At 28.7% G+C, this 22669-nt stretch overlaps 1 protein-coding gene across 1 annotated transcript; it reads right to left on the reverse strand.

Moving 5' to 3' along the window:
• Positions 1-14554: 14554 nt before the first annotated feature.
• On the reverse strand, positions 14555-20030 carry LOC105109808 (GRF1-interacting factor 1-like). The gene is made up of 4 exons (XM_011004633.1): positions 19705-20030; positions 16407-16483; positions 15442-15526; positions 14555-15334 (listed from the first exon to the last, which is right to left on the reverse strand). Exons 1-4 carry the CDS (start codon positions 19783-19785, stop codon positions 14915-14917), a joined length of 663 nt encoding a protein of 220 aa, XP_011002935.1. The 5' UTR covers positions 19786-20030; the 3' UTR covers positions 14555-14914.
• Between the last annotated feature and the right edge of the window lie 2639 nt (positions 20031-22669).

Consider the following 22669-nt stretch of genomic DNA (forward strand, 5'->3'; position numbering starts at 1 on the left):
TTTTTTTTATTTTTTTAGAATCCTAACCAAAACAATATAATAATAATACAAAGCAATGTGAAAAAATTAAAATAAAGCTGTCAATTAATTTATTATTCATCAATATATATATATATATAATTCTGCTATTATTTTTTCTAAATCTACTAGTTTTATCATTTTTTTGATTTTTTATTATAATGAATGTCATTTTTTCTAACAAATTGAATATATTTTATAAGTTTGTTTCGATTAAGTTCAGATATTTTTCTGTTTTATTTTTAGTAAAAATATTAAAATTATCAATTTTTTCTTACATATCTAATAAATTTGTCATGATTTTTTTAACCAAATTAAATTCTTTAAAGAATACATACCCATTTTAATTCAATTTAAATTTTTTTTAGAATTAATAATTTTATTTTTTATGTTTGATTTACTTTTATATATCAATTTTTTTAATATATCAATTTTATTTTTGTATATTAATATATTTTACATGTAAAAATTTATATCTATTATATTATTTTTAGCCCTCCCTGTTAGGTAACCCCAGCTCCGCCCCTGAACACCACCTGAAAACCATCAACCGCTATAGCTTTCTCTCACCTGAACAGCCTAGTAGTGTTAGCAAACACAGCCACCAACTGCCATCTTTATTTTAATATTTATTGTCAGACCTGAGAACTAATAAATATTATTTACTTTTCAAAACCATGCACCTCCTTTTCTCTTCTACAAGTGTATTTTTCTTTTTAAATTCTCGTTTGGCCGTAGTTTGCTTGCAAAATAAATAGTTTTTTGTGCAATTCTTAGAAATATAAGTGTTTCGGAAAGAATTTAGTTTTTTTAAAATCAAATATAATACCTTAGAACACTAGTATATTTAACATTTTTATCAATAAAAATATTTTATCAGTATTTATTCTAATTTTTCATGTTGATCCATGAATGTAAAACATCTGTCGAAAAATCACTCCTTACTAATTTATTTTTTGTTAGAATATCCCTTGGCAAAGATGTTCGTAAAAATATATATATCATTATATTGTTTAATTTTTTTAATTTTTTCTATAGATTTTGGTTAGGTTTCCCTTGATATATACCATAACATATTTTTAATGCAAATCCTGAAAATTTTAATCTATAAAGATCGAGATAAAATATAAAAAAATTACAAGTCTAATAAATTTGTCATGATTTTTTTAGTCAAATTAAATTCTTTAAAGAATACATACCCATTTTAATTCAATTTAAATTTTTTTTAGAACTAATAATTTTATTTTTTATGTTTGATTTGCTTTTATATATCAATTTTTTTAATATATTAATTTTATTTTTATATGTTAGTGTGGTTTACATGTAAAAAATTATACCTTGTTATTTTACATGTAAAACTTTATACCTATTATATTATTTTTGGCCCTCCCTGTTAGGCAACCCCATTATTTTTGGCCCTCCCTGTTAGGTAACCCCAGCTCCGCCCCTGAACACCACCTGAAAACCATCAACCGCTATAGCTTTCTCTCACCTGAACAGCCTAGTAGTGTTAGCAAACACAGCCACCAACTGCCATCTTTATTTTAATATTTATTGTCAGACCTGAGAACTAATAAATATTATTTACTTTTCAAAACCATGCACCTCTTTTTCTCTTCTACAAGTGTATTTTTCTTTTTAAATTCTCGTTTGGCCGTAGTTTGCTTGCAAAATAAATAGTTTTTTGTGCAATTCTTAGAAATATCAGTGTTTTGGAAAGAATTTAGTTTTTTTAAAATCAAATATAATACCTTAGAATACTAGTATATTAATATTTTTATCAATAAAAATATTTTATCGGTATTTATTCTAATTTTTCATGTTAATCCATGAATGTAAAACATCTGTTGAAAAATCACTCCTTACTAATTTATTTTTTGTTAGAATATCCCTTGGTAAAGATGTTTATAAAAATATACATATCATTATATTGTTTAATTGTTTTAATTTTTTCTATATATTTTGATTAGGTTTCCCTTGATATATACCATAATATATTTTTAATGCAAATCCTGAAATTTTTAATCTATAAAGATCGAGATAAAATATTAATAGAAAAAACTCATCAATGATTCTTACGTTACCTAGTTAAAACAATATAAAAGTTAATCATATGAGAGAAATATATCCTCCTGCTTATTCTTTTATAATCACTTAAAATACGTATTTTACATTTAATGAGAGAACATATTCTCAAAAGAAATATTATTCCTTCTTTTTCCTTAAATAATCTGAATATCTAATCTAGTGTTTACATTATTAAATTTTAGCCAAAATTTCATATAAAAAATTAAAAAAATTATTTTAATATATTTTTACACAAAAATATTTTTAAAAAACCAGTCACTGCTGTAGCTTCATGGACCATTATTACCTGAGGCGGCAGTTCCACCGTCGCAATCTATAAAATTGAACACAGTAGCTTATGTTCTGATAGCATTTACTGTTCTTGTGTGGAAATCTCCGGTCAAAGTGTCAATTTCAATCTAGGCAAATGCAGGCCCGTAGGGTGAAGTAATTAGGTGGGTGTCCCTGACCAGTCAAAGCCAATGCCGGCTCTGATGTAAAATCCATGAGCTGAAAAAGGTCTATTCGCTCCGGTCAGCCGTGGATAACTGATGGTTTGAGAATGTGTTTGGGATTATTTTTAAAATATTTTTTATTGAAAAGTAATTAAAATAATATTTATTTTAATTTTTAGAAATTATTTTTGATATATTTAAAAACATAAAAAATATTAATTTAAAATAAATAAAAAATTTAAATTTTTTTAAGCTGAAAAAGGTCTATTCGCTCCGGTCAGCCGTGGATAACTGATGGTTTGAGAATGTGTTTGGGATTATTTTTAAAGTATTTTTTATTTAAAAATAATTAAAATAATATTTATTTTAATTTTTAGAAATTATTATTATTAATTTAAAAAATTAAAAAAATATTAATTTAAAAAAAAAAAAAAATTTCCAATATATTTTTTGAATGCAAAACTATCATGTCAAAGAAAAACTTCACAATAATAAAAAAAAAACTTCTATGGAGCTGCTAGTAGATCGAAGTAATCACAATCTTTCTAAAATACTACAAATGAATAATTTTGCATATATCATGTGCTGATTGATTTCAAAACTTCAAAGTCTGTGGCGGCCACAATAAAATTTGTTGGTATTTTAAAAATATTTTTAATAAAAATTTAAATTTTATTTTATTTTATTTCTTAAATTAATATTTTTATTATTTTAATATGTTGATATCAAAAATTATTTTTAAAAAATTAAAAAATATATCATTTTAATATATTGTAAAAAATAACCATTATTATATTTCTAAACAAGCATCGTCACTGTAAATTTGTTGCGACAATGACAGTAATTATTGTCACTAACATAATTACTGAATTTTTGTTTTTGCACTTATGAAACTAGCATGATTAAATAAGATATGCTATTTATTTTACTGTGTTTTTTTTGTAATTAAGTTTACTAATTGTGATAATTTAAAGAGAGTGAAAAAAAACCTCAAAGATTTTTAAAATAGAAATAATATTATGCAAACTTTTTCTCATAAAAATAGTTTTTAACAAGTCATATGGGTTGAAAATGAGACGGATTAGACCTTTATTCACGTGAGATATGACCCATAGATGTTTTTTTATTTTTATTTTTATCTCCTGCGACGATCAAATTAAGAACTCAAAATACTAAATTAATCATCACTTCGAAAATAAAAGATTACGTTAATCTTCTTTTATAATAGGAAATTTTTTAAATTCAAATTTTTTAAAATAAAATTAAACTTTTACAAGTAAGGAAAAAAAAAACTTGGTAATGTATATTTAATTTAGCACTTAACTCAGATTGAGTCTCCAAATAAATAAGTGAGGGTCGACTTGAACAACCCAATGGATCAATCTATGATCCTATCAAAATTTATTTTTATTTTAAAAATAAAATTAAAAAAATATTAAATTAAATTTTTTTATAATTAATTTTAAAGTTATTTTGAATTAACAAGTTACTCATCCACCTTGTGATACAAACTTTAAACCAAGATATACATTAAAGGGATTTAATAGTTTTTCTTACTATCAATAACATTAAGTTTATTTATGAGATGCACCATGACATGACATGTTTTGGATGATAATTAAAAATATAAAAATGATTATTTTTTAAAATATTTGTGGATAAAAAATATATCAAAATAATATTTTTTAAAAATATATATATTTTTAACATCAATATATTAAAGAAATTTCAAAAATCAGAAAATAAAATTTGTTTAAAAAATAAAATTAATTTAATTTTTTAAAAATAGTTTAAAAATATAAAAACAACTGTGACCTCACTAAAAGCAAGCAATCATGCTTTCAGCAGGGGGGCCTCTCGGAATCAAAGTGCTATGATGCAAGTTGCATTCTTTTAAGCTAATTATTTGATCATAGTTTCTCGGAAGCTCCAATACCTTTACTTAGTCAACCAAAGATTAAGTTATTAATTAGTTCTACCAATATATAAATATATATATATATATTCTACGTCCATTTCTATAATTAAATTGTTTTTCTTCGATCACCTTTTTCTCGAATTGATTACTATATCATGATAGGGACTGCAAGGACCTTGACTCCTTGCATTTGAATCACGTGAAGAAATAAAGTGGGAAAATCATTGACCATAATGAATATCCAAAGCTACTGCTATGATCTTCAAAAGTCTTTAGCCTTTAATATTTTTATGGTGATTTTATGTATGTTTGTTTTTATATTTTAAAAATAATTTATTTTATTTTTTTAATATTTTTAGATTATTTTGATGCGTTGATATTTAAATATTTTTTTAAAAATTTATTTTAATATATTTTCAAATAAAAAATACTTTAAAAAATAATTACAATCAAATAGAATAATAATCAAATCAGAACTTCAATAATGACACAAGTGATTATCACTCAACTAATCACAAATAAATTTTAAGTTTTAAAAGTAATTTAAATCATGATATAGATGTAAATTAATTAATTAAATTAGAGTATAAGTTGGCGGGCTACACTCTAGAGTAAATCACTTGGAAGCTTCAGGTTTTTATAGGAGCGATGGTAATTTTTATTATTATAGTTGTAGTTTTGATAATGATATATATTGGAAAAGTTTACCAAGAGGATAAGATTATTGATACATCTTTGATTAAACAATGATAAATTGACATTGAAGTCTAACAATTGGTCTTCTATATAGTCAATTGATGCTGGCTTGCTGCCAAAGTGGAAGCAAGCACTCTACTCCTCTCAGTCTCTTTATATATATTTCAATATTTCAAGTGGAAAAAAAGAGGGGTAATAATTAAAAACAAACTTTAAAATATTAAAAAAAATAAAAAAATATTAATTAAAAAACAAGTAAAAAAGAAAAGAAAAGCTCATGCATGTGGACCTTAAAACTTAATCCCGTACATTTAAACCTGTTATTTTTTTTTTATTATATGCACTTATTTTTTTAAAAATAAATAGGCATGTAAATGACACATCACAAGCTATAACATGTTATTTATCAATTTAAATTTCAGTCATTACTATGGTGGCCTTAAAACCAAGCCTACAAGTATTTTTATCTAGAAATCTTGTTTTTCAATTAATTTCAATGATAAAACACCCTATAAATACCCTTTAAATACCCTTAGAGCACTAAAAAGCTAATATATCAACCCATTAAATCCAAAAAACAATTCAAACCACTAAATTAATTAAGAAAAAAAATATTGTATTCTTAATCTATATCTATCTTTTAAGACTATATTAAAATTTAAAACAAACACTTGAGGACTTTTTTATTTAGTAAAACTGCTATACCAATTTTAGTTTTAGTTTTTGTTAATATATATATTAACTCAAGTTCAAATTTAACTCTTGAAAAAGAAATATTTTGATCTATCTTTTTGTGTTATTTTTTGTTTTATCATAAAGAAGAGGTTCTAAGAATTTTTGAAGAGAAAGTATCTTATTTAGGACAGAGGTGATAGAGGTTGATTTTTGTTAAGTAAAATTAATTCAGTCAGAAAATCAATTAATTTATAATAGTGAATCAGATAAAAAAACTGCTAAAAATAATAATTTTTTTTTCAGGTATACATAATCATTTTAAATTTCGAAAAAACAAGTGCAAGAAAATAGCATTCCAGTGTAATTTATTCGAGGACATAGCTTTTACAATTTCTCTCTTGTATGAGAATTTATAATATTACATTTGGTGGTGTCGATCGTTGTGTTTTTTAATTTCGCTGTCATTTTAGAAGAAAGCTAGTGCTCAACCATGGAAGTCCTCCACTGGGTTTTCCATTTTTTGTCTTGTGCCTAGACCTCTGCTTCTTGGAAGCACACTCTTAAGTCGTAGCCCAAGTCCTTCTCACTAAAACCCTATAAAAGCAGAGCATCAACACACAAAAGAACCAAAACCAACTGCTTTTTCTCTCTTTTTGATCCATATTTCCGCCCAGAATCAAAGAAAATGAGCAGCTTTAGGGAACAGTATTTTGCCCAGCAAGAACAGCCAAAAAGGGGCCAAAAATCCACCAAGAACAAGAGAGAACCAATCAAGATTAAATACATTTCAAGCCCAACAATGGTTAAAGCAACCAATGCCACTGAGTTTAGGGCAATCGTTCAAGAATTAACAGGCAAAGATTCCAAAGTTGAAGATCCCTGTGATGCCAATGAAGAAGCTAGTCATCAAGTTCCTCGCCATGGAACCCCACGATTTGATGTGGGAAGTGTGGATGGTGCTTTTAACAACAATAAACCTCCATTTTTACAGACAGAAGATGGTTTCGTTTGGGGAGATGTTTCTGAGAGGGCTTTCGAACTTCAATATCCTTGTGTTTTTGTATGATCAGTAGCTCATGTTTTACCTGCTCATGTATGCTTGTATTTTTCGCTAAATCTGATATCAAGATATCCTTTGCAAAACTGTCCGTAACTCAATAATATAGTTTCAAAAACTAAAACTAAAACTAAAAATATATAAACAAATACAATTTCGACACGATTCGACAAATCTTTGCTCATTGGGTAATTTTCAATCATTTTATTTAGTATTTTCATGTTAACGAACATTATTATAAAAGATAGGTTCGAGCTCATTACATGTGTAATAAAAAACAATTTCACAATTGAATGTATTCCGAACAGTCTGTTCTTATCTGTGTTTCCTTAACCGAAAAATCTTTTTGATAATAATTTTGTCTTCGGCTAGTTGAGTATGAAGAATCTTATGCAAACACTATTAAAAATACTCTTCACGTGTGTTGAAAATGAGAAGGATTATACCTTGAGCTGAGTGCCTTTAGAAGTTGCATTTTTCCAAGTGTAAAAGGACATCTCAGCTATATTATTTAAATTATGTAAAGTTATAAAATATAATTTATATTATTTTTTTAATATATATTATAAAAAAAAATTTAATTTAAAACTTGTATAAATTTATATTATTTTATGTTTAATTTTTTATTAAATAAATAAAAAATTATAAAATTCAAACTTGTAATTATTTAATCATCAAGATTCTAATACCATATCAAAAAATCATTTCAACCTAATAGCTTAAGTTATTTAATACCAAATGTTTTTGAAAAATAATATATTTAAAAAAAAAGTTTTGGAAAATTAATATTTATTATTTTTAGGCTGTGTTATTCCTAGTATGGAAATAGTATGTTTGTATATATACCGTTTTATATTTTTTGAGAAAAAACCTTTCACATGACAAAATATCCCAATTTATATCAACACAGAAAATAAAATATTGTAAAAAAACTATATTCTACATTTCACATGCCAAATAAACAAGTGACATTTTACGTGTATGGACCAGACATAAAAGTTAAAGCTCATAAAGAAAATCGAACACTTCAAAAGCACAATCTCATAAAAGTAGCCATGACTTTAGTTAGACTCCTATTTTATTAAATTATTCTACAAGCATAGTTTTATAAAGAGTTTGGCTCCCTATAGCTAGATAAGGTCCCAAACCCCTCAAATTAATTAGGGTTAGAAGCTGGTTTTTTTGGGTTATTTAATTATTTTACAAATTATTTTTGAATTTTAATTACTATTTTTACTTGTTATATCCTGCAATTTACAATCACTGATTAAATGATCAATAAAGACAACATATTAAATTAATTATGAGTGTTACAAAATTGAGAGATTATATTGATAATATTTTTTAAACTCAGATACTCTTAAAATAATATGATTTGAACTCTTAAGAGTATGAAAAACCTACTACCTGTAAAAATTGCATTTGAACCCTTACGAGTATGAAAATCCCTAAGTGAACTTCTCTATCTAATTTCTTCTATCCATAACTCTCCTCTTCTATTCCCTGAACAAGCAATACCATGGAGTTCAAGATTTTGAGACGCTGCTATTTTTTCAAAATTTTATTAGAAAAGTGATTTTTTTTTAAAAAAAACTTTTTCTATTCTTTTTCTTGTTATATCCTGCAATTTACAATCACTGATTAAGTGATTAATAAACACAACATCTGAAATTAATTATAAGTGTTACAAGATTGAGAGATTATATTGATAATATTGTTTAAACTCAGATACTCTTAAAATAATATGATTTGAACTCTTAAGAGCATGAAAAACCTACTACCTGTAAAAATTGCATCTGAACCCTTACGAGTATATATGAAAAACCTACTACCTGTAAAAATTGCATTCTTTCAAACTAGATCATATTTCTAGGAAGCTTCAATACCTTCAATCAGTCAACCCAGGTCTAATTTTACTAATAGATCTACGTCCATTTCTTTTTTTATCATTATTATTATTTTTTCCTTTGGCCACCTTTTCCAGAATTGATACGATATCATGACAGGGATTGCAGGGACCTAGAGTACTTCGATTTTCATCACGTGAAGAAATAAATCACTAACCAGAATATTGTCTAGCCAAAGCTGCTACTATGATTTTCAATAGTCTAGATTGTTTAGTATGTGTTGAGTACTGTCTTGCTGGGTTTTTTTTTTTTGAAAATATATTTATTTTTTTAGATTTATTTTTTATTTTTAAAATTAACACAAAAATATTAATATTAATATTAATATATTCAACGGCTCTCTATTCAGTACCATGTATGGTTCTTTGGTAATTTCTAGTTTAATTAGGGAAATCATAGAAAATAAATATGTTAATAAAGGTTATAGATTTGGTCTAAAAAAAAAAACTTATAATATCATAGTCGTTCATGGTTATTTTGGCCGATTGATCTTTCAATATGCTAGTTTTAACAACTCTTATTTTTTATATTTCTTCTTATTAAAAAATAATATAAATTATATGTTATTACCTTACCTAACAACTTAAGTTTTTGGATTGAGATGGTAATTTAACATGGTATCAAAGCCTTAATAACCAAGTAGTCACGGGTTCAAATCTCACCATCCTTATTTATTTGATAAAAATCAAGCACAAGGTAATATGGACATGTATAACTTTCAAGTCTAGAGAATTTTTATTTGAAGAGTGTATTAGAGAATAATATAAATCATATTTTATGATATTATTTAATAATTTAAATTTTTAAATTAAAATGATTCTTTGACACTTTTTAATTATTTGGTTTATAACAGGTATTTGATTTATTATTTTAGGTATTAGCATTGTGACTTTCAATCTAAATGATTTCAATTTCAACTAATTTATAATTTATAATCAAGGTCGTGTAATTAATACATGGACTAATATTATTAACTGTACTAACATTGATGTGGGAGTTATACATGAATCTAATGTTCATAATTTTCCTTTAAACCTAGTTGTTGTTAAGGTTCCATCTATGAATGGATAAAACTTTTATAAAAGGATAAGGTTTTTGTCTTAGTTTGTACGAGCATTTGAAAAAAAAAAATCACCAATTTCTTGGTTTATCAAGAGGGTTGGCATTGCTCCTAAAATAATTTTTCTTTATTTTTTTCATTTTTGTATTTCTTTCTTATAAGACTTCTAAAAAATTAAAAAAAAATAAATATTAAAAATTAAATATTAAAAATTTTAATTTTTTTTTAATTTTAATAATTTATAAATAGAGCAAAAAATTTTAATTTTAATAATTTATAAATAGAGCATTAGAAGTGGATGTAACCAAATGTGAGTGGGTTCAATTCCCATCATTCACTCGTAACCCTAAAGTGAATGCTTTATATGGGGTCTTTTTATCTTTTTTTGTTATAGAGTTTACTTTATCTTATACTATCAATTTTAATTCTTAGTTTTAAAATTGAATAAAATATAAAAAAAAATATAAATAATGAATGATAAGTATCTATATTTTTTTTTCAAAATCTAATATTTATTAATTATTAAAAAATAATAATGAGATTTATTATTATTTTTTGTATGTTTCTAGAAATTGAGAATAGGTGCAATTTTTTTTTATTAATTTATGACTCATCATACAATCTATTATATAAACAGGTAAAAGCTCCTTCTTATTATGGATAGCAATAATACAATATATTAAGAGATCAACAAATGCTGATTTCAACCAACACAATATATTAAATTAATTATCAGTGTTACAGAATTGAGAGATTGTATTGATAATAATTTTTAAACTCAAATACTCTTAAAATAATATGATTTGAACTCTTAGGAGTATGAAAAACTTACCACCTGTAAAAATTGCCTTCTTTCAAACTAATTATTTGATCATAGTTTCTAGGAAGCTTCAATACCTGCAACTAGTCAACCCAGGATTGATTTTACTAATAGATATACGTTCATTTCTCTATTTATTTATTTATTTTCCTTTGGGCACCTTTTCTAGAATTGATATGATATCATGATGGGGACTGCATGGACCTTGATTATTTATTTATTTTTCTTTGGCCACCTTCTCGAGAATTGATACGATATCATGATGGGGACTGCATGGACCTTGACTCCTTCCATTTTACCACGTGAAGAAATAGAGTGAGAAAATCACTACCCAGAATATTGTATAGCCAAAGCCACTGCTATGATTTTCAAAAGTCTTGATTGTTTAATCGTTGTCGGCCTTCTTTATTTGAAAATATATTTAAATAATTTATTTTTATTTTTTAATATTAATTTATTAAAATTATAAAAAATAATAAATTAATATTTTTTTCAAGTAAAACTCTCTTTTGAACGCAAACATAAATAGTAGCTACCGTGCATGCACAGCACGAAATATTTTCTAATAATATTAATGGAGATTACGTATTAAGCTAATTAAACCACTCTAATAATGGCATCTGGGAGTACTTATCACTCACTTAATTAAAGCAATTCAAAAGGGTTGAATCTTGATGTGGATATTAATTAATTAACTAATCTAAATTAGAGTAAAAATTGATGGGCTGAATCCTAAAACAAATCACTTGGGATGAAGACAACACTTAGCTTTCTGTTCTTGTAGGAATGATAATAACCATAATTATTTTGCATATATTATATGTTTTTTGCTAAAATAAGGTTATTGATGCTAGTTTGTTGTGAAAGTGGAAGCCAACACTCTATTTCTTTCACTCCCTTCTTTATGTTGACTGTACATGTAACTGCTAAATACCATATATTGAAATGAAATGAAAAGTGTCCGATGGTATGTGAGGAGATTCATTGTATCAGATCTATTTTTTTTTTAGTTCTTAGGGTGTTTTATGTTTTAGTTCCTCAATTTCCTTTCCTATCTACGTGGCTTTTTAATATTATTTTGATTTGAGATTTATCTAGATAATTTTTTTATGTATATCTATGTTTGAGGCCCTGAGGTATAGAAGAAATGTTCTGTTGCTCTGTTAATTATCTGTTTTGTAAAATAAATTTTAATTTTTTTAATTTAAAATGGATTAAATTAAAAAGTTGAAGGGATGTATTGTGGCATGTGAGCAGATGCACTATTTATTCGAATACTGGATCTCTTTTTTTTTGTCCTAGGGTTTTTTTCGTTTTAGTTCTCAATTTCCTTTTCTTCTTATTTTGGTTCCTTGATATTACTTTGATTTGATTTATAATTATATCATTCATTATTTATTTGATAATTAAACTCTATAGTTTTATTTAATTTATTTTTTAATAGATTATCTTGATTTATTAACTAAATTGAAGATTTAATGTGTTAATTTAAATAAATTCAAGTTTTTTTCATTCAATATTTGATTTATTAAGAAATGAGCTTAAGATTTTTGTTCATTTTGCTTTTTATATTATTATTTTATTTTCATTTAAGATTTCTTGTTATCAAATAAATCCTTTGAATATCAAGTTTTTTTTATTTAAATATACTAGGTTCATCTAAACATTCTTGTTTATATAAATAAAAATTTAACGCAACCCGTAACATAGCACATGCCACCTATATAATATAATATTCTATTCTATATTGTTTTAATAAAATGTGAAATCTATCATTCTTTGCATATACAGCATTACAAACTCAATGCAGACATAGAGATTCATACATATTCCTAAACACTAACAAGACCCTAATAATATATGTATTGAATTTAACACAGCCAGGTGGTAGAACTCAAGTTAGAATTTAGCTCTCTTTATACATACATACATACATATATATATATATATATATATAATGATTTTATTTTTTTTCATTATAAAGAAGAGGTTAATATTTAAAGGAAACATGATGAAGGTTGATTTTTGACAATTAATTACAGGGGTACTGAGAAAAATCAAAAAGCATTAAACATAATCAACACTTGACATCAAATCAATAACCATCCTTGAATCTCAATCACGAAACTTTCTCGTACGTAGTTGCAATTTCTGAACATTTAACAGCCACTCAAAGAAATGTTGCCGCCTTAAGACAATTGTTGTATGTATTGTCCAAAGGACAAAGAGCACACGTTATTGTTAAAAGATACCTTAAATTTGTTCTCCAAGTTTATATTTAAGGTATAAATAAAACACCACTAAATTATTGTTTTCTTATGAACACATTAATCTAGATGTCCTGAAACGAGTGCTTTTTTTAATTAAAAATATATTAAAATTATTTTATAATTTAATATATTTTAAATAAAAAATATTTTAATAATTAATCATTGATGAAATAAGTTAGGTATATTAATTATTGTGTTTCTTTTTAAATCGTTTAAACTGTAATAAATTTAGGCCGCCATTATGGAAACTTAGTTAGGCCCACCAAACATGGGAAGGAAGTCACTTCACTTCTCCTTAACCGTTCAAAACTTCTTTTCTTTCTGTCCAAGTCATCCGCAGGTTTTGCCATTTTTGCTTGCGCCTAAGCCTCTGTTTCTTGGAAGCACACTATGAGCACGAGTCCTTCTCACTAAAACCCTATAAAAGCAAAGCATCGACACACAAAAGAAACAAAACCAACTGCTTTTTCTCTCTTTTTGATCCATATTTCCACCAGGACTCAAAAGAAAATGAGCAGCTTTAGGGAACAGTATTTTGCCCAGCAAGAACAACCAAAAAAGGGCCAAAAATCCACCAAGAACAAGAGAGAACCAATCAAGATTAAATACATTTCAAGCCCAACAATGGTTAAAGCAACCAATGCCACTGAGTTTAGGGCAATCGTTCAAGAATTAACAGGCAAAGATTCCAAAGTTGAAGATCCCTGTGATGCTAATGAAGAAGCCAGTCAAGTTCCTCGCCATGGAACCCAACGGTTTGATGTGGAAAGTGTGGATGGTGCTTTTTGCAACAATACATCTCCATTTTTACGGACAGAAGATGGTTTCGTTTGGGGAGATGCTTCTGAGAGGGCTTTTGAACTTCAATATCCTTGTGTTTTTGTATGATCGGTAGCTCATGTTTACTTGCTCATGTATGCTTGTTTGTTTTGCTAAATCTGATATCTAGGTAGTCCCAGAAGCTTGAATTATATAAATAAAATCAAGTTTTTAAATTTTAACTAGCAAAGTGCTGTCTTTTTTTAAACTTGTTCGAGTGAATACATATACGAGCATGAATACAATGAAGTTGAGTTTCAAGTCGTTAAACTCAACCCGAGATATGATTCAAGTTGTTAAACTCAACCCGAGATGTGATTTGAAGTTTATATTATCGAGTCTTCCGAGTCAATCTCAGATCACACGAGTTTGGCTACATCAACATCCAAAATAGTTCAAAATAAAAATCAAGTTACGTTTTAGGTTAGTGAGCTATCAGATCAGGTCAACTGTTCGGCCAAGCTGAGTTTAATAACCATGCTTTAATCTTAAAGCAGAAAGGCACATTAAACCAGAAGTAAATTTGGATAAAAACAAACTTCACTGCTTCAGCCAAAAAGGAAAAGACAGCTCCAATCAACTGCATCCCTGCAATTTTTGTAAGTGAAGCATTACATTCAAGTAAAACCTCCTGATCAAAGTCGTGTTCTTCAAAGCTTCAGATTTCGGAACTTCACTTCTATCTCCAAATTAAAACTACAGCAGTCATTTTGTGCTCATATAAGCTGGAGCTATCAAAGATTCAGATTATGATTCCGACAAATGTTGCTGGTGAAGTACAAGTAATGCCTCTTAATTTCTAAGGCTAGCAAGTGCATGGTTCATAGGAGATGGTTAGACCACATTTAAGAAGATTGAAACTAAACCCATATTTGAAGACACCAGCAAAATGGGGAGCAGGACTAACGCACACCAAAACATAGCCTAGAAATTTACAGTGATACACTAGCACAAGATTCATCGTAAGTGTCTTAGCGACTTCGAAACATGCCAGAGAAAGGTTTGTGGCAAGTCTTCAACATGTTTTTGCAACATACAAGTTTTCCAGGCAACAGGTCCTCTCTGCTTTTCTATTTCTAGATCAACTTCCTGACTACACTTTTGCTTAAGTTTGTATGTTAACAAACCAGTAGGTTCACCATTTCTAACCTCTCAGTTCCCATCATCAGCAGATTTCAAGTAAAGGGTTTCACCTCCATCACCACCCTGACCTCCAGAGCTTCCTCCTCGCCCTTCACTAGACCCTGCACCCCGAATATCTTGCTTGCTCCCACTTGCGATTCCTCTACTGGAGGCATCCATGCCAAAGTCAGGAAATCGTCCAGCACCAAGAGCTCCACTGCCTCCTGCAGTGTTAGCCTCGCTTTGCATCATATGAAGTCCTGCGCTTCCACCAGAGCTCATGCCGAGCTGGCTGTGTAAGGCTTGCTGTTGTTGAAGCGCTGAGAATGGCTGTTGAGCATACTGCAGCATAGAAGAGCGTGCAGCCATAAGGGCTTGTGGTGTCATCTGTTGAGCTTGTTGATGCTGCACGTAATGTGCTCCTGGCTGCATAATGCCGCTGGAAGGGAACTGCAGGGAATTTACAGATAAAAGATCAAATCCAAACTGAAATACATTAAAACACTTTTCCAAAGCCTGCACTTTCACATACTTTACATTCTTAATAGCCCTTTTACCTGGGCATGCATGGTAGGTGGTTGGGGCTGACAATCAGCAATTGCAGCCAAGTACATGAGATTTTGTTGCAGTCTTGCTTGGTTCCTGTAACACAAAATTGCTCGATGCTTAGCAATTTAAAGATAAAAAATTTCCAACCACAGCTGGGTTATCTTAGAGCAGTGCAGGCGCTGTTCACTTTGCTGTATGTTTGCATGTATTTATGCCATCAATTAATCCTTTTCAACAATCACTTACAGAAACAGATTCAATTACAACTCAAACCATCATGCGTAGACATCACCGATACTACAGCTCTAACTTTTAGACTTCCTTCTGTGATCTAAATTGTCTACATATCAACAGTATCATTTTCCAAACAAGAATTCAAGATCAAGATCATCACTTCAGCTTGCCATGCTTTGGCACATCATTTTGGGACCAAAGAGGTACAAATTCAAGAATTGAAGATGACCAAGACAGTATGCTATATATTTAAGAAGAGCCTCCATTTGGGAGGAAATGAGAAGGTGGCGTTTTGGTAAGAAAAATAAAGAGTAAAATATAAGCTCCAAAGAGGCATTCAGATGACCACGAGCAGTTTTCTCAGTCACTTGAATTCTGATCAATTGATCAGTATAAACCTAGAGATGAAGAGGAGGGCAATCTTTTGGCATTAGTCAGCATTGACAAATGAACTAGTCAAACAAATTGAAGACAGCAATATGCCAAAGGTTTAAAAATGATCATGACTGACATGCAGTTATGATTCAATAAGCAGCCAAAAGAAGAAGATCTGAAGGACCAATTAACCATGGATCATAATCCATTATCAATGCCTCGTTTTACCATATTCCCTTCAATCAAAGACTACCCAGCTGTATTTTACTGATGTATAACTGCAGACTGTAAGCAGCAGTAGGGTTGTCTCCTTGTACCAGAGAGAAGACAAATTTAACAGTTTAATTGAGAGGCAAGTGCTTACTCTGCACACTCACTGAGTTTCCCTGAATTCTGGCTCTCAACAATCTTCAAAATCAATGACTTGTTTTCGTCCAGATACTGCATTAATAAACAATGAGGGCATGAATGAACATTAGTTAAACAATAATTAGAAAGCAATGCATAGCGAATAAATAACTACACAAAGAATCTCCCTTCCTTCTCTTCCAATGCACTGTGCCCGCCAAATCAGTTTATTCCCCATTTGATCATCAAAGGAGCCAACAAAATATGGCAAGTGAACATGCTTAAAGAAATATAACCTACTTCCTAAGCAATTCAATATTTTGTTTCTTGTCTATCCTTAATTGTTTCTGGCACCTAAAAGGAGTGTCATAGAACTAACAAAGACTAAAGACATTGTTTAAGATGCACGTCATCGCCTTTCCATCTACCATAACTGATAAAACACAAGGTTAGCATCATTATCCAGCACAACTTAATTTCCTCTGCATGTCCCCATTACCATCCCTTGTTCACACATGTTAGTTGATCTTATCACCAAGCATCACAGTAGCTCTCCATAATCATACCAGAAAAGAAACATCCATTCTTGTTTCCCATCATATGTATGAAGCATCACTGAAGTAATAATTAATGGTTATGAGCATTTAATTTAAACATAATACAGATAAAGCAAGTAAACTATTCAACGAATTCCTGGTAGAACAGAAATTTGAATATAAAGAATAAGGTTATCATATGCATAAAGAACACAAGTATCCACTTCAAATTTTGAACAGAAATTTGAATATAAAGAACACAAGTATCCACTTCAAATTTAGCCATTGTATGAAACAGAGTCAATAATAGATGGAACCTTTCAAGTTTCAATAATCCACAATATTAGCAATAAAGTACTGGCTCAATCTTTAAACTCCACTGCACGTTCTAATTGTCCACTTTACAAGTAGATGAGCCAATATCATGAATGAAATTAGTTGCTTTTTCTGAAATACAGCAATGCTTGTAGAGATTTGTATCGTGTCACCACTCAAATTTGAGAAAATACACACAAAAAGCATAAGTTCACACTCTTGCTAGTCCAATCAGCCATTTTTTTAACTGCCTTAAAAGGAACTTGGAAAACTTACTACATTGTCTTCCAAGCATTTCTCACTTTTAATAGAGACATCAGTGAGCTAATTGCATCAACTGATAAGTATAATCCTAGATACATCTAATCCAGACCAGAATCATGTAACTACAAGCACTTCTAGCTTCAACAGCATAAGCACTTTTACTGGCCTTAATGTAATGGAAATTACTACATCTGAAACTTCTCTGTCAGCATGGTAAACATAATGGACTGAGTCAATTCCATGTAAAACCACAATTACAGTAATTGGTTGAAGTAGATATCACATAGGGCTTTTGGCATCCCTTCAACAAATAGACCAAAAAACAATAATTGTGTTAATTTCCCTTGTTCTTTTGTTAGCCAGTTGTTCAGGGTCCTATACTAGCTTAGTGCTTTAGTATACACCCCAGAAGCCATTAATTCATCAACAAATACAAAACAAACACCTAGAGTTGATTACCCTTCATGTGTTTCAAAACATACAGAAGGAGAATGCCATGCTATGCTCAGAATAGATCTTTATGACAGAAATGCAAAGCATATCACGGAAATGCCTCAGTATGTTTTGAAAACATGAAGAGAGGACCACTAAAGAAAGACCCATCTCAAAACAGGACCACATCAGCAATAATGCCAACATATCCAAACAAATGACAGTTTATATCAAGAAAGGTCCCTAACGTGCAGGCCATTATCCTATTCAACAACCAGCATTCATATGACTTGATCCTACAATCAGAAACAAAATATGTTGAATAAAACCCATCACAGTGCCTAACGATTGCATTTTCCCTAGGAAATGCTTAACATACCTATGATAAAGGGTATGTACAGAAATTCATGAAACGAATGCTTCAGCCAGCAGCCAAAACAAGGTTATTTAAGTTAAAAAATGGGTGCACCAAGAGGCCTACTTCAGCAAAAAATTATAGAATTCCTATACACATACTCATAGATTATACAACCGGTTACTTACAATCAATTGTAGAATCTGCAAAACAGGCCCTTTACAATGAATCATCTTAATGGGGTGGGTACTATTTTTACCATTGTTAGTCTTGTTCATTACAATCTCCTTATAGTGCTTGATTTTGATCAAACAAGAAACCTTTACATTGTAAATCATCATTTCAAGAACAAAATCCTGCCTCGATGAGCATCAACATCAAAAGGAAAAGTTAAGAAAATTGAGTCCTGGCATTCTGCCTTAAAAAGCTAATGCAGCAAACATAACAGATGCACTTGAACTCCCAGCTGTAAAATCAATTGGTAAAATATTTTGTGTTAAAAAAACTCATTTTTGTTATTATCACTTTCCATTCTTTGGTTAAATGGACAGGTAAGCACCAAATCTTTGCCATATGGTAGCTGGTAAAGGCACCAACCATCTTTAGTCTATCCAATTAAGGACCAAGGGAGGAAGGACATTAGATTTTAAAATAACATTATGATCAATCAATATTATATATCCAACATAGAATAAACCATAACCACTAGTTACACAACAAGCATGAGGCAGTAACAAAAATCAGCGACATGATGCTATTTATATCATGCATAAGCTGCTGACCTCCAGCCTTCAACTCCACAAGAAAAATACCAAATAGTCTACAGATTCAAACTTCAGTTCTTATAGAGAGAGTTACCACCCAAAAACGAGAATATATATATATATATATGAACAGGACATAAATGATGAGCCCTAAGTGATGAGCAAAGCTAAAGCATACATATGACATAAAGAAACAACAAAGGAACAACAAAGGAATGATGAGCCCTAAGTGCATACATAGGACATAAATGATGAGCCCTAAGTGATGAGCAAAGCTAAAGCATACATATGACATAAAGAAACAACAAAGGAATAAAAACCCACTTGCAAAATCAGATGAACACCAAAAATAAAGAACAACCTTGTAAACCAATACACATCAAGTCTTACAAGTAAAAGTGCACAAAGGAGTTGTCAATGACAAGGAAACATAAACAAACAAGAAAACTAACCGAAGAGATAATGAAAAAGAAATAGAAGATATATATGTGTAGTCAATAACAGTTGGACTTTAAGAGCACACAAGAAACTCCAAAAAAGAAAAAGAAGTAAGAAAACAAAAGCTGAAGCACTGGAAACTGGGAAAAAAGAGATAGTAAAGCAGGTGGAAAGAAGCTGTGAGAAGGGAGGAGAGGTGAGGAGAGAAACCTGTTGAATATGATCAGTAGTGACGTTGCTGGGGTAATAGGCTGCCATCATGGGCTGCATCTGCATCAGGTGCTGTTGCATTTCTTTAGTATTTATAACCAAAGACACACACACAGAGCTATACCCACAAAAACACACAAAAAAAAAAGGGGTCCCTTTCTCTCTCTCTCTCTGAGCCTCCTTTGAGCTGAGAGCAACAGCAAGTACGCGAAAGAGATGCCTTTGCTCTTTGCCTCTCTCTCTCTCTCTCTAAACAGACATAAGTAAGACAGAGAGAGAGAGAGCTGTATGTATCTACCTAAGATTGATTGATAGATATCATTACAGAGAGAGGGGGGAGAGAGAGAGAGAGAGACAAGAAGTGTCTTTGTCTTGGTTTCCTGGTAATAAAAGAGTAACTTTTCTTTACTTTTTCCTTCTTTATAATTGAGAGGTCACGTGATACAGGAAAGAGAGAGAGAAGAGAGAAGTATTCTGTCCTGTCTGCCCTCTGTGAATGCGTCCTTGGGTGCAGGATAGGGGAGTATTTTGGTAAGTCGTCACATTTTTTTAAAAAACAAATATTAATATGTAAGTTAATAAAAGCTGTAAAATAATTAGAAATGTAGTTCTATTTAATATTTGCAGATGATTTATGTGATAAACGAGTTGCTAATAGCATATGAGGCTTAATTGTCTCATATATCATTTACAATTTGCGTATTGTAAATATTATTTATGATTTCTATTTCATAAATTATATAAGAATAGTTTATTTTATTGTCGATTTTCTATTAAAAAACAACAATTCATGTATTGTCAGGTTAAAATATATAAATTACCAATCAATTTTTCTTATATTTACACTACCAACTAATATTATGCAACTTCTTTTCAGTGCCAACCTAATCTGATATATACTAAAATAATCTAAAGTATCACATTACCTTATATAAATAATATATCTTATCAAAGTAACATAAAGGGATCTATGCTAACTAAATATCAAATTTCTTATAATATATAAGCAAAGTTAAAAATATCAAGTTTTCTGAATATGATATTTATATAACATATAAAATAATTATTTTAAATAATAAATTAAAACTAAATAATTAATTTTAAAATAACAAAAAAAATTATAATATATACCTGATGCAGTTGTTTTATAACGGTGAAGGAAAAGATCTTAGCTGGTGGTGGGAGGGAAGAGAAAAGAACAAACAATTTGTTTATACGTGGTGAGGAGGGAATGAGAATGATTTTTATTTTCCTTTTCAATTATTTTTTGGTCATCACAGTTGTTGAGTCATATTCAGTTTATGGGTTAAGTTAGAAAAATTAGGATTAGAAGATTAACTCCAATTAGATTTTTAGAATTTATTTAATATTATATAGCAGTTATTTTTTAAAATATTTTTTATTTTAAAATATATTAAAATATTTTTTTATTTTTTAATACCAACACTTCAAAACAATATAAAAATATCGAAAAAAGTTAATTTAAAACAAATGTATTTTAAAAAAAATGTTTTTAAGATGTAAAAATAAATAATTTCTTATTGTGTGTTGCAATTTGAAAATAAAAATTATAAAAATTATAGTTTTCCCTTAACTAATATTTCAAGATAGAGTTTTCAGTGAAAATTATACAAAACAATGTTATATGTTAATTAATCTAATTAGGGTGAAATGCACCACACTACACTATGAAATAAATGAAGCATTTTTTAAAACTCCACCACATATTAATAAGGTAAAATTTAAGTTGACGCGATTTGAGTTTTAATAATTCAACTGATCTATAAATAAAAAAGAAATTATAAAAAATAGCATTATTTTAACAAAAAATAATAATAATGATTGACATTGACTTAATTAGTAACCATAGTGACACGGTGTCTTTAATAATCTAATCTCCTAATCAAGTTTAACAATTATGCATGTAAAGATTATGTTTACTTGCACCACAAATCAAGATGATAAAAAGGGAAAGTTGAACTTATGTTTTAAGATCGCTCATTAAACATTATCTAGTTTTATTTATTAAACTTTTTTTTATTGTTAAATTGTGTTAAAAACAAAAGAAAAATAGAAGTGATAGCCTAAATATATTAAATAATTATAATTTATATAGTAATGTTATCAAGTTTTTATAATAAATTCTAAGAAAAAAAACTTATGAATTGATTAGAAGTATTAAATCAATATTAACAATTATCCTAAGGCTAATTAATTATAACATGGGAAAATTATCATGATTTTTCTATCATTTAGTCGTTTTTATATTTATCTTTCATGTTTTAAAAAATTATAGTTTAAATCTTACATTTTATTTTGTGCCTAACCATTTATATTAAAAATCATCACATAGTTTAGTCTATTTTACAATCATTAAGGATGTAAATTATAATCTTCTAAAATACAGATGTCTATTTTACACTCAATAAAGAAGTAAACTACAATTTTCTAAAATACCTAAGGTCAGTGTAAAAATGATTAAATTAATTTAAGAAATACATCAAGGTGCGTCATTATTCATGACTAATAAAATACGTTAAAAAACCTTAATTTTTTTTTAGGTGTTGTAGGTTTTATTTTGAAATAATTGCTAATAATCTACTAACCTTTTTTTATATTTTCATTAACATTTAATTCTTCATTAATTTTTAAAACAACCTTTTATTTTCTTAAAAACGACTATTATAACAATTAAAATTTATAATGATTCACCTTTATTTTTGAACCTCATATCAATATGGCGTCAAGTAAGAAACACAACCATTCCTTTATGGATTGTTGTCCACCACCAAACACTTCCCTACTCCACATGCATATGATTTTTCTAGTGACAAAATCTTTCTGCCAACCAAATCAAGTTCCATCTCCCCTTCCCTTAATTAAAGAGATTGTCTTCTCGGCTCCATTTTAGGCCCACAAAGGTGAGTCATTTTCTTCTCTTTGCCCCCCTCCCTTCCCTGACCTT

This window comes from Populus euphratica, unplaced genomic scaffold, assembly GCF_000495115.2.
Source record: "Populus euphratica unplaced genomic scaffold, PopEup_1.0 scaffold231.1, whole genome shotgun sequence".
In the NCBI taxonomy this organism is placed as follows: domain Eukaryota; kingdom Viridiplantae; phylum Streptophyta; class Magnoliopsida; order Malpighiales; family Salicaceae; genus Populus; species Populus euphratica.